The 13,080-nt window shown below is 43.1% G+C and overlaps 1 protein-coding gene across 2 annotated transcripts in view; it reads right to left on the bottom strand.

The window, feature by feature from the left end:
- Positions 1-13,080, bottom strand: part of SLC7A14 (solute carrier family 7 member 14) — a 302,417-nt gene that overhangs the window by 138,473 nt on the left and 150,864 nt on the right. For both annotated transcript variants that reach the window (XM_085635468.1, XM_085635469.1), the window contains one exon: positions 7,074-7,568. In XM_085635468.1, coding sequence (XP_085491594.1) covers positions 7,074-7,377 — 304 coding nt within the window. In that variant the 5' untranslated portion in view covers positions 7,378-7,568. The remainder of the gene's footprint in view (positions 1-7,073; positions 7,569-13,080) is intronic.

The following is a 13,080-nucleotide window of genomic DNA, read 5'->3' as shown; positions in this document are numbered from 1 at the left end:
CGGAATAATGTAGGAACAAACATCACAGATATTGCAGAGCAAAGCCATTGATAGCTAAGCAAATATTGACAGAATACTTCATGCCCAGCAAGCATAAGAAGAGTCATGCGTGCCTGACTGACTATCATTGCACTGAGATGGAGAGACTTGCACCCATCCAATGATGAAAGCATATGGATGACTCATGCTGGTACCACCTGGATGCCTGCTATGATGGCAAATTAGTTACCTGCCAAGGAACCCATTATCATTGTGTTTTAACTAGGGGTTAAAATCCTTTTTCATGATTATGCGAAAATTCGGGAAAATTGCATGAAGCGCAAATCTGCCATTTTGAGCTATATTTATAGCAATATGGACATGTATGTCAATTTTGGATACGAGGAAGGCTTACATGGAACACACACAGCGGCGGCCATCATAAGCACAGGGTGGTGGGGTGGGTGGGGTCACGCGGGAGAGGTCACACGGGTGGTGGGTGGGAGGGATATACATTAGAAATACAATTATTGAAATAAAATAAAACAAAAAAACGTACCTTTTGCCTCCAGCGTCACATCTCCTCTCGCCGCCTCTCCTCTTCCTGCCTGTTGGTCCCAGCAGCCTCTGGGACAGACTCCCTGTCCAATCCCTGCGCTGCAGAGAAGCATAGGGATTTGTCTGAGCAGGCAGGAAACACTCCCTGCTCAGATCAGGGAGTCTGTGGGGTTTCTCCAGCCCGGCCGCTCAGTGCAGCTGGGCTGGAGAATCCCTAAGTGCGCATGTGTGTTTTGGTCGGTCTGAGATGGCTGGCTAAAACACACATGCGTACTGAGGAAGTGGAGTGCACGTAGCACTCCTCCTCCCCTCTCCCATGCCTAGGCCCGCCCCTCCCAACACCACTGCCTAAAAGCCAGCAAATGTAAACTAAAATGATGCAAGAGGATTGTTTTATTTTGCATTTGCTGGCTCTGTGGCAGGCAGTGGGGCGACGATCCTCATCCATTGAACACACAGCGCAAAAACATAGGTGCCAAAAACAAGTCCCGCAAACTAGTGTTCACGTTTTTTCTATTGATCCCACAATGCGATTTTTACTCGAGTGGCCTCCAGTTACGCCAAATTGTATAATCTCGTAATATGGTGTAATTTTGCAAAAAAGCATAATGAGGATTGCCTGAAACTACTCCAATTACACAGGCATAATGGACTAGTTGTAACTTAGCAGCTACGCTAGTAACCTTCCTCAAAGCAGTTCTGGGCTGCTGCAGATATTTTATTGTCATTGAAGAAGCTTCACAGTGTGCAGAAGTGAGCACTTAATTTTTGTTTTAAATCTCGTTACCTAAATTTAACTGCTTGGTTTTGTTCGCTGTAAAGATTCCCTCGAAATGCCACATATGAGACAAAGAAATGCCACAGAGCACACTCGAACCATGGAAACCACATAAGTAACTTCTCAATACTTGGCAGTCATGGTCAAAAGATGTTTTAGTATAGGACTGTCCAACTTGAAGATTAAGCGAGTGATAAGCAGTGCTCAATTTGAGCCGGTGGTTTCCAGTGCTCGGCAACGGGTCTTAATTGTTAACACTGGCGCTTGTGACAGTCTGCCACAAGGTGGTGCTGTCTGGGTAATTTATAGATGACCACAACAACAGTTATTTATTAATTCATTATACATTAAAAACGACTATTACCTGCCGCCCAAGTCCTTCCTATAGCTTTGGGGGTCCTGAAATAGTCTGAATTGGCACATTTGTAGGAGTGTGATGGTTAGTAGCTGTGTTGTTTCTATCATTGGTAGCATAGCAGGGACAATGTGTGATGCAAGCCGCAGTGGCCTCCTGGCGAGAGCCCTGGCACTTTTAATTTCACTACTATTATTTATTTATTTACTAGACTGGTACACCTGGTAAGGGTAGCCTGGCACTAGAAAAACATGACATGAGACATACCGATTAAGCTTGGAGTAGGCTTGTTTCAAGGTCTTTCTCGAAAGCATGCCTGTTGGGTTGCATATGGAGAGACAATAACAAAGAATTCCATGATTTTGATGTTAGTTATGAAAAGGAGAGGCCTCAATGTGTTGCAAACATAATGGAAGGGACAATCACATGATGGTGGATTGCCGAGTGGAGTGGGCAAGCAGGGCAGAGGTTTGACTCACCTTTTAAGGTAGGAAGGGCCAGCCTTGTGAAGACTATGGTGGACAATGTACACAGTCAGCACATGATTTTAGACCAGGCGACTGTATAGATCCTTCAGATGACAAGATATGTGAGCATCAGCAGGCAGGTTGAGAATCAGGCATGCTGAAGAGTTCTGGACAACTTGGAGACATTGGAGAAGATGATTAACAACACCGAGATAAAGAACATTGCTATAATCTAGACACGAGGTGATAAAGTTCAGGCTTACTGATTTTGTAGAAAGGGCATTTTGAAAAGCATGACTGCGACTTTGCTGACTTGGTTGGCTTTGGTAAGAATATGATTGAGAAAGTGCCCTAGGTTTTTTACAGAGTTAGCAAAGAGAGGAGTGACACCCAATTCACACGGCCCCAAGCAGAAGACCAAGAAGAAGAAAGTTTACTGAACATTGTTAAATCAATCATAATATTATTTATCAAAAGACAATTAAGTAATATCTAAGTAAAGAGCAGAAATACTTTCTTTGAACTTAAAATGGGTCTGATGGAAATTGTGAAAGATAGAGATGATAATTTGTTTATCAACAGTGAATGATACACTATCAAAGCCAAAGTACATTTGGAAGGTGAACAGAGAGTAGAACAAGGTGGGGCCAAGTGTGCAACACTGTGGGACAGCACATAGGATATTACTTGTGTCATTTGGAGTGACAGAAAAGAGAATGTTTGGGTAAAGGAAAAGAGAAAAGAACAAAACCAATTAAGATCTCTGAGATAGATACCAGACGAATGGAGATGTTCAAGAAGGTTAGAATGGGAGACGGGTTCAAAGGCCAAAGGGAGATAACAGTAGGATGAAGGCAGTGGATCGTCCCTGAACCAAGAACATACAGATGTTATCCATTGCAGCTAAGAGAGACTATTGGGTACTATAGAAGGCTTGAAAACCAGATTGAGAGGGGATAAGAAGATGATTAGATTTGCAGTAGCTGGTGAGTTGTCTATTAAGAAATTTCTCCATACATTTGTGGGAAATGGCAACAGACATGTCAGTCTATAGTTTACAAGGTCAGTCATTACACACTGGATTTCATAAAATCGGGGCACCTTATGCATGTTTCCAGGCTTTGGGAACTAGGGTAGAGTCAATAGATATATTAACAATATCTGTGACTGGTGGACTGAAGAGGTCAGGGCACAATTGCAGAATATGGGGAGGACACAGATTGTTAATTCCTGTGCCCGAATGGAGGGAAGAGCTTTAAGAGGTTCTTACATAGTGGCAGAGTGGCAGGCCCCAGTGGGGGAAGCTGAGAGAATATTTAGCATATTCGTAGAAGTTATGGAGCTAAGAGTAAACAGAGTGCTTCGGTGAATAATACAGAATTGATGCAGGCGGAAGGTTGTACAAAAGCCTTTAGCCAAGCGAAAAACATTGTGAGAGCAGCAAGGAGAGAAATCCACAATGTTAGCAAAATGACCTCATTGAGTGTTCCTAATTACGTTAAGTCTTATAGTCTACTTTGTCTACTAAGGAACTGGTAAATCACCATTTTCTTTCCACGATTTACAGAATAGTTTCTTATTTGTGAGTTCATCGGAGTATCTTGGAGAAGACATGGTTTTTGGATGAGTGGCACAAGATTTGAGGTGGGCAAAGCTGTTGAAGCCATTGTCTAAGCAATTGCTGAAATTGAATGCAGTGTCATTGATATTAACTGGCAGCTTAGAAGAAGTTGGGTAATCGCAGACCATTGATGTCTTAAGACCCTTCTACTGGGAGCGTTGGTGATAGTAGAGTGTGAAGGGATTAGTGAGTGGAAGTGAATAGCCACGTGGTCAGTCCACAAAAGAGGGACAGACCCAGAACTGGAATTCCCACAAAATTAGGGAAGAGTGGGTAAATAAGCCAGCCCACTGTGTGTATGTGCGTTTCAAGATCAAATGGAGAAGACTGAAAGTCCCCATGTCTTGAAAAAGTTCACAGGTGTCAGGGTCATTAGTATTACTGACACGCCGGATCAAAACCAGCGCCAACCAAACCAAGGAATTCTTCACCATCGCCAGAGAGTTGACCTGCCCTTCAGCCACTGAAAATTGATCCCTCACTCACAAGAACTGTGCAACTCCCTCGCTGACCACTTCCACAACAAGATAGCAACAATCTACAGATCTTCGATCCCCAACCCCCTGACCTCTTCTGCAACACAACAACCACAACCACCTGCTCACCACAAGGGAGCCACTGAGCACACCGACAGCTACCACCCTGGTGAACTCCATCCACTCAAGAGCATCCAACGACCCATGACCCCATCGACTCTTCAACAATGGACGCAATGAGATAAGCCACCAGCTCACAACTATCCTCAAGCTTTCATAACTTCAGCCACCTTTCCCGATGCATGGAAACACGTGGAGGTCAGACTCCTCCTTCAGAAACCTTTGGCAGACCTCAGAGAGCTCAAGAACTACAGTCCCATCGCCCTCCTCCCATTTCCTGCCAAAGACCTGGAGAAGGCCATCAACCTCCAACTCACAGATTATCTGGAAAGAAACAAACTACTGGACCCATCCCGATCGGGCTCCAGAGCCAACCACAGCACCTAGACAGTCCTGATCATAGCAACAGATGACATCTGAGCCCTACTTGACAAAGGAGAATCAGCCGCTCTCATCCTCCTTGATCTCTCTGCAGCCTTCGACACCGTTTACCACCACACACTCATCGACTGACTACGCCAGATTAGAATCACATGGATGGCATCCTTCCTCATGGGACACACACAGAGAGTCCACCTCCCTCCCTTCACCTCGCAACCCAAGCACACCATCTGCGGAGTACGCAAAGGCTCATCGCTCATCCCTACCGTCTTCAACATCTACATGACACCACTTGCAGACTTTGCCAGATCACTGGACATCAACATCATCTCCTATGCCGATGACACTCAGCTTGTCCTCTCACTCTCAGTGAACCCCACCCTAACAAAGACCGACTTCAATAACTGCCTGAAGAACATCGCCACGTGGATGAAACTAAACTGCCTCAAACTCGACACTGACAAAATAGAAGTTCTGATCCTTGGCAGACACACCACCCTTTGCAACGACTCCTGGTGGCCAGCAGAGATCAGAACTACCCCCACGCCGAAAGACCACGCCCAAATCCTTGGCATCATACTAGGCAGCAACTTCTCCATGAACCGTCAGGTAGGCACTGTCCCCTCGGCCTGCTTCCAAACGATCCGCTTGCTCAGCAAAATCTTCAGATGGCTCCCCATCAGTACAAGAAAAACTGTGACGCAGGCCCTCTTCACCAGCCGGCACGACTACAGCAATGGGCTCTATGCTGGCAGCAGCAGTGAACTCATGCAAAGACTCCAGACAATCCGCAGCAGCTAGACTGATCTTCACCCTGATCAAGGCGACACACATCAGCCAACACCTAAAAGACCTCCATTGGCGCCTCATCCAGAAAATATGCCAGTTCAAGCTCCTGATCTACGCCTACAAAGCCCTCCACAACCAAGGACCACATTACATGTACCATTGCCTGATATGGCCAATCAGAAACCTCTGCTCCACACTCCTCGCCCTCACTCAGACTCCATGCATGTGCCTAAACACAGAGAATGAGAGGCAACACACAAGTTAACACAAGATATATAGCATCAAATCCACTATCAAAAACATTTCTAAAATTATGGGTAAAGACCAATATTAATAAAGTGTTCTTTTTCATTTCTTCTTTTCCACTCTTTAGATTAATACAAGCAGAGGCAACTAACGCGTTTCGACCAAGACAAGGTCTTCTTCAGGGCATCCGAATTCTGGTTCCAGTAGTAAGGCTGTGAAAATGTAGCAGGAATTCTACCAAAGTTCCATGTCCATCTCTACCCACTGTGTATTTTTACCCAGTCTTATAAAGGGTTTGTCGCGATGTACAGGCCATGCATATCTCAGTTAATGCATTCAGATAATTGTTTCAAGAGACAATAATCCCAGTGCAATATGTACTCTGATTGGCAGTGCCGTCCGGCCCGCCGCGTCTACGTCTACACACTCAGTGCCAGTTTAAGGCCTATCATGAGAGGGGCATCGTTTAGGTTAGAAACTACTGTGTTCACAAATTATGTGGAGGAGAAAATGATGGGAAATAAAATCAAAACTGGAGCTCAGCTGACTCTTGCACCAAACTGCAAGTTTCCTTGCCACCGGTTCTACTAAGAAATAAAAACAAGGTAAATTAAACATGAGGAACAATGAACCAATTGAATGAAAAATAAAAGTAGTTTTAGCTGCAATGTCTCCAGAGCATTTGGAGCCATGCACCCTCAACCAACCCTACAATGAAAACAATGAAGGGAGGGACCACTAGTCCCACATTGCTGCAGGTCGAGCAATGAAACAATGGCACAGCACAAAGGTAATGTCAGAGCTATATTTTCTGGAGAATTCACACAGCAGTGCTGTATTTAAGGTCCATCTTGAGAGGGGATTGTCTTAGATTTGAAGCTGGAAGGCTAACAAAGCGTGTAAATGAGGAAAGGGTGGTGGATAAAATCAAAGCAGAACTGGAGCTCAATTGACTCCTGACCGGCAAGCTCCCTTGTGTTGGCAGTGCTATTGAGAAGTAAAAAAAAGGCATTATAAAAAAGAGAAGCAACCAGCCATACAAGTACACTGAGCTGCTATGTCCCTAGAGGATTTGGAGCAAGTCATCTCCAACCAACTATACAATAAACAGAAAAAAGTGAGGAACTGCTTGTCCCAAATGACAGAGAGCAGAGGTAATGTCAGAGCTATATTCCATTGTAGCTATTTTCATTCTCGTTCGGCTGCAGAAACCTAAAATATGGGGACTGTGCTTCAATCAAACTACCCAAGACGCATACCCCACATTGATCAGTACTCCTCAATATTCAAGAAATAAACTTACCTGACAAAATGGAAGCCACTGCTGCAATTATGAAGGAAACTATGACTCCAGGCCCTGCCATCTCTTTAGCAACCAGACCGGTTACAACGTACATGCCTGTTCCCACGCAGCTCCCAACGCCCAGGGATACTAGATCCAACGTGGTAAGTACACGGGCCAATTTGGTTCCATGGAGGGTGGTTATTCCACTCCCTTCCAACATTGACTCCACGGGTTTTGTACGCAAGATCCTGGAGTTAACTGTCTTCCATGTTGCCCCCCACTGGATCCTTCTTGGGTCCAGATATGAGAGGAAGCCACTCATCGTGGAAAGAAGTGATGGAGGATCAAGGGTGTGAAACGAAGAGTGGACAGCAAGGTTCAACAAGAAGTAGTATCACAACCTTGATATCTGGCAGAATAAACAAAGCAGCTTCATAAGTCTGTAGCCATTGTAACCCATGTGTCAGGGATGGTATGCTCGTCTTTTTGAAGCTTTTGGTCTTGTGGAAGGGCCTGCGAAAAAAGAAGCAATGAAAATGAATGGCCATAATAAATATCCATGGGGGTAAGGTTAGGTGCAAAAGCATGGACAAATCATGTCAATACACTTTACTAAAGCATTTTCTCCATGGACTTGATCAAGCAAGCCTTGGTTGTTGAGCACATACATGATTTTTGCATAACTGCATTTCAACCAGCACATTTTGTCACATGATTTACATAATTCTCTCACCGTGATTTAATAGATTGTGCACAATGTGGGGCTGATTCAGAAAAGCATTTATGAATATGGGAAGCAATACTACAGAAGTACCCTTTTACGCACTCTTACGTGCCTGAGTAAATTGGTCTTGAGACACCGAACTCCCTATCACTAAAAATAAAGGGTCACAGTCCTTTCTATTTATACTAACTTCATATGTATATTCCCTGAATATTTCCATTTTCCTCCTATTATAGCTGAGTACTATATTTCCATACTCCAAGGTGCCTTTGTGAAAAGGTCTCTTGATCTCTAAATGCAGAGGGCTCTAAGTAAAAATATTCCACATTAAATACAGATATTTGTCTCAGAACGCGAGAGAAGAGCCAGATCTATTGAAATAGAGCAATCCGACTTTGAGTGAAATCCCAGCATCAAATGAAACCAGGCACACACAAGAGACAGATAGAATATCACCTGAAAGTCCTACCCAGAAGATGTGAATTCACTGCTTACTACTAGGTGTTTGTCCTAGAGCTGCAATTTGTAAAGGAGGATGTACCATGAGTACAAATCTCACAGAAGCCTTCGCTGGTCTGCCTTTGCACCCAGGTGCCTACAAAAAGGCAATCTGGTCAGCCAAAAAAAATACATCAGGAAAATAGATGGATAAAACTGCTACATAACAAGTAAAACAAAAAATAGCAAACAGTTTTAGGCAGAAATGAATACACTCGCAAAGTGTATTTTTTGTCATTATAACGCCTGAATATTAGAATAGGACTGGATTACGTACATCTAAGATCGAAGCAGCCCGTCCCCAGCATGTTATCCATAGCACAATTGTAAAATGCATAGCCACAAAGGGTTCATCACACACAACCAGCCCACCAGATGGAAACTGGAGGAAAGACTTGCAGGTTGGGCAATCCTTGAAGAAACTGAGACCAGATGGGGCACGGGGACCGAACAGTCTCCCTATCGCCGTAATCGTATCATATCTTACTCCCCTATTCAATTTGGCATTTACCACCAATGCAATTCCAGCATCATAGAGAGGCAGTGTACTTCACCCCATCTTCAAGTCAGGCTCACGGTAAAACCCTGCAAACTATAGATTAATCGCCCTGATCGATGTTGAAACTAAAATGTATGCCCCCTACCTTTTAACAGATCTGGAAGCATGGGCATCAGCCAAAAACATCATCCCGGCTACTCAAACAGGGTTTAGGGCCGGCATGAGTACAACCACCAATCTTCTGGCCCTTACTCTCCTGATCGAAAAGGCAAACCACAAGGCTTCCAACTTATACACCTATTTCGTCAACTTAAAAGCAGCAATCAACACAGTCCCAAGAGGCATCCTATACTCAAAAATAGCTAGATGGAGTGTATCCCAAAACCTCCTCGAGGCCATCATCGAACTATACCCAGATACCTGGGTACAAATTTAAATAGGTAAGGGTGATAGAATGACCAGATAGATCCCCACATTCATTGGTCGAAAACAAGGATATGTCCTCGCCCCCTGCCTCTTCAACATTTACACAGCAGACTTAGAAGCCTGTTATCAGAAGTCTCGAGTGATCCACCAAAACTTGCATATAGACCAGTGCGTAGTTTACAATGTGTAGACAATATTGTCCTATGTAGCCAGACTTCCATCGGTCTGCATCGCCAAACAACTGCCCTCCTCAGTATCACTGAATCTTCAGACCTGAAGCTATACCACAGCAAAACTAAAGTCATCTCTTTTCTACCAAAAAATAGACAGCAAAATACGAAATTCAAATGGAAAGCTGCCGGGAACGTGAATGACCAGGTCAGCACCTATAAATATTTATGGGTGGAAATGGACTCAAGATTAAATTTCAAAAAGCACCTTGCACAATGAATGGCCCTAGCTAATTAGCTATTCTTCGCCTTCAACCTAATGAAAACAAATGGGGAGCTTGTCCCAGTTATACCTATTGCAAATCATCAGAGCAAAATTTTTACCTTCGCTGAACTATGGCTCAGAACTTCTTAAGGGCAAAGACATAACAACTCTCAATCATCTACAGTCTGCCTTGTTCAAACACATCTTTCACCTATCACGACACACCTCTCAAGCAGAAGTGCTTCTGGAATTCGGGCTCCTTCATCAGCTCCCGGTGAGGATGGCTGATTTAATTAAATTGTGCTGGAAGATGAGAGACGCTCCTCCCGAGTCTTTGGCTGCTTTGTGTTGGACTGAAATGGAAAGCCAGAATACTAATAAAAATGACTGGCCAACAGTGCGCCACCAAGCTTTGACATCTCTTAACTTCCATGGGTCCTGGGAGTTAAACATCAGGCATACAGAATTTTTTTTAAAAGCCAACAAATCAGCCCAGCTAAATGTGCTCTCCCTTGATAAAGCATGGCTGAACAGTCCTAAAATCTTTTAGCAACTGGGGTCCCCATATATATCTCTCGTGCCACCTCTCTCAAACCACCCTGCATCTCTTTTTAATAACACAAATGGGAGCCTTTCCTTCAAAAGACCAGGTTCCACACTGGAAACAAAGATGGCCGAATTATCTTTGCCATCTATGTGGCCAATTCAATGAGAGCCTATTACATTTCCTGTGTATTTGTCCCAATGTCAACCAATTAAGACAGAAATTACTCTGCCTCACCTTTTGTGCTCTCATGATAAGATCCAGACTCTGTGCAGTGCTAACATTATTGAACAGCAAATCAATCCAGCTTTCTTGTAGGGCAGCCAAGTTCCTACTACAAGTGAACAAATTACTAATAGTATATCCTGCCACGTTAGATAAAGAATTAACCTCTCGGGGCAGGGGCACTATAGACAAAGCAACTGCAACTTGTTAGTTGAGCTAGACATTTATATCCCATCACCACTTAGTAAATAGCCTCATCAATTAGGAGAGCCCAGTGCCTTAACTAGCCTGGACAAACCACCCTTCACCTAGCTTGCAAACTGTTTGAGCCACCCCCCCCCCCACCCCTCCCCCCCCAAGCAGAAATTCGTAAAACCTCACCAGCATAGACTGGGAGTACCTGGGCATAGAGCACTTTATGGACTATTGGTTGTAATATACGAGGTCATTCCTTTGGTATAGTATGATGCTTCAACAATGAACTCCTTTTAATTCTCATTGTTTTTTGCAATAACTCCCCAAGCAGAAGTCGGTATAAATTCACCTGTAAATACTTGGACAGGGAGCACTTTACTGAACTAATGGTCATAATGATTTGGACCATCGTTTTTGTACAGTATGAATCTTCTAACTATGAATTTCTTATAATCCACAATGTTTTTAGTAATAATTCCTGTTTAATTCCCAGTTTGGCTTATATTTGTAATGATTTTAATTAATCTGCAAAAAATAACTCAGAGTGTGACAAGGAATAAACATTAAAAGGCAGTAGGGCACCTTACAAGGCACTGTACGTCTCATTCAGAACAATCAGCCATAAAGCCATTGAGAGTAACCATCCATAAAGTAAACATTAGATAGATTGAAGTTAGGCATAAACCATTGATTTCAATTTCTCCAGTAACTGTACAGAAGATGAGGAACAACAGAGAAGGTCACACACTAGCAACATTCAAGAAATGGTCACAAACTAGCAGCATTCAAGAAATGGTCACAAACTAGCAGCATTCAAGAAATGGTCACAAACTAGCAGCATTCAAGAAATGTTAGGATAAACATATTGTTCACTTTTTGTATACAAAATCTTCATGACTGTCCCTAATAGTTGCAAACTTCTGCATGACTTGAATATTAAAGTCTGTGATTCCCATAACTAGTTCTCTCTCTATTGACAGCATTGCTAAAGCATTCAGTCTTTCCTTAATCATGGTGTTCCTTAGGAATGTCTTGATTCTGTAGAAAAACATTGTTATGACTCTGATGTTGTCATAGGAGTGGTAATGACTATTTTTAGTAAAGCCACTGTCTATGTAAGGTATTATAAAATAATATTCAGCTTCTCCAGTTCCGCTTTCCTCTCTGAGACAGCCCAGCACTTAAGTTTATGCGAATCCTTTAATTATTTCTCAAGCGAATATCTGAAATTATCTAAAATACTTCAATTAAAGAGACATTAAGCTTATGACACAAAATCTAAAAAACACTGAAATTTCAACTTGAACTGAGGAAAAAAACTATAACTTGGATAGTTCAATCATGCTAGGCCTTACACATTAGCTTTGTATCTGTGAATGTTGTATATATAAAATACAATACGTTTGATGTTCTCAGTGCAAAGCTAGACATGGGTGTTAGATGTGTTTTCTAAATAGTTTGAATAAACAAATAAATAAATAACTACATAAATAAAAAAACAGTTCTAGCAAACTCAGGGTCCACTTCAGAGGGCTCTGGCGCAGCCTTATTGGCCAGGCGCATCACAGAACACCCTCACTCCTAATATGTCTGTGAAAACTGTCTTTGGTCCCGCCATGTGTGCTACAAAACACGTAGCTTCTGCTGCACCCTAATACCCTACCCAGTGGACCAACTTGAAGTAGGCCAGGTCCTGTGAGACCCGAACCACTGGGCACAATCTTTGCCCTAGTGCTTATTAACACAGTTTCCCACACAGTTCACTGTTGAAATGAGGTATGGCACATAGTCAGGTTGTGTAGAAAAAGGTTATTGATTTATTCTTCAAGTTACTGCTTACTGGAAGACAATAAGTTCCATGTAATGCCTCCTTGCTGCTCAGTCCATACACGCTAACTAACACTTATCCAAGCACAAACACTCTCAGCTTTCTAATGACCTCACCACTGACTGATCAGCAAGGCAGAGAACAACAGTGGGGAGGATGCATTATATTAGCTAGTCGATTACAACACTCACTATAGTCCTCTTTTTGCTATGCTCGGTTCATTCTGGGCCCTGGGCCTGCCTTTCAGACACAACCTGCTGTAAACCAACCTCAACAACAGCTCTGTTGGAGTTATCACTGCTATCACTGGTGATAGCAAATGTGGCGTCAAGGGTGAGTTTGTGAGCATTGCATTTGGAGGGGTGGGAGGGGGGTGGTGGTGTTAGATTTGCATCATTCACCATAAATCAGGCATTTCTGTTCTTTTTAGGTTTCCATTTTTAATTTGATCCCTTAAACTGATAATTTTAAGGGAGGATGTATTTATTTTTGGACACAATGCGATCAATCAATCCCATTAATTCACATCAGATCCCTCCATTCTAGATAGACCTGGCCAAATGGAGACCTGACCTGGTTACTTACTTATGCAGCCACGCAACACAAAATTATACAGGCAGCATGGCCATGTTTTCTTGCTCATTTAACCAG

The sequence above is a fragment of the Triturus cristatus genome, chromosome 11 (assembly GCF_964204655.1).
Source record: "Triturus cristatus chromosome 11, aTriCri1.1, whole genome shotgun sequence".
NCBI classification, from domain to species: domain Eukaryota; kingdom Metazoa; phylum Chordata; class Amphibia; order Caudata; family Salamandridae; genus Triturus; species Triturus cristatus.
This window is presented reverse-complemented; position numbering and strand designations above follow the sequence as displayed.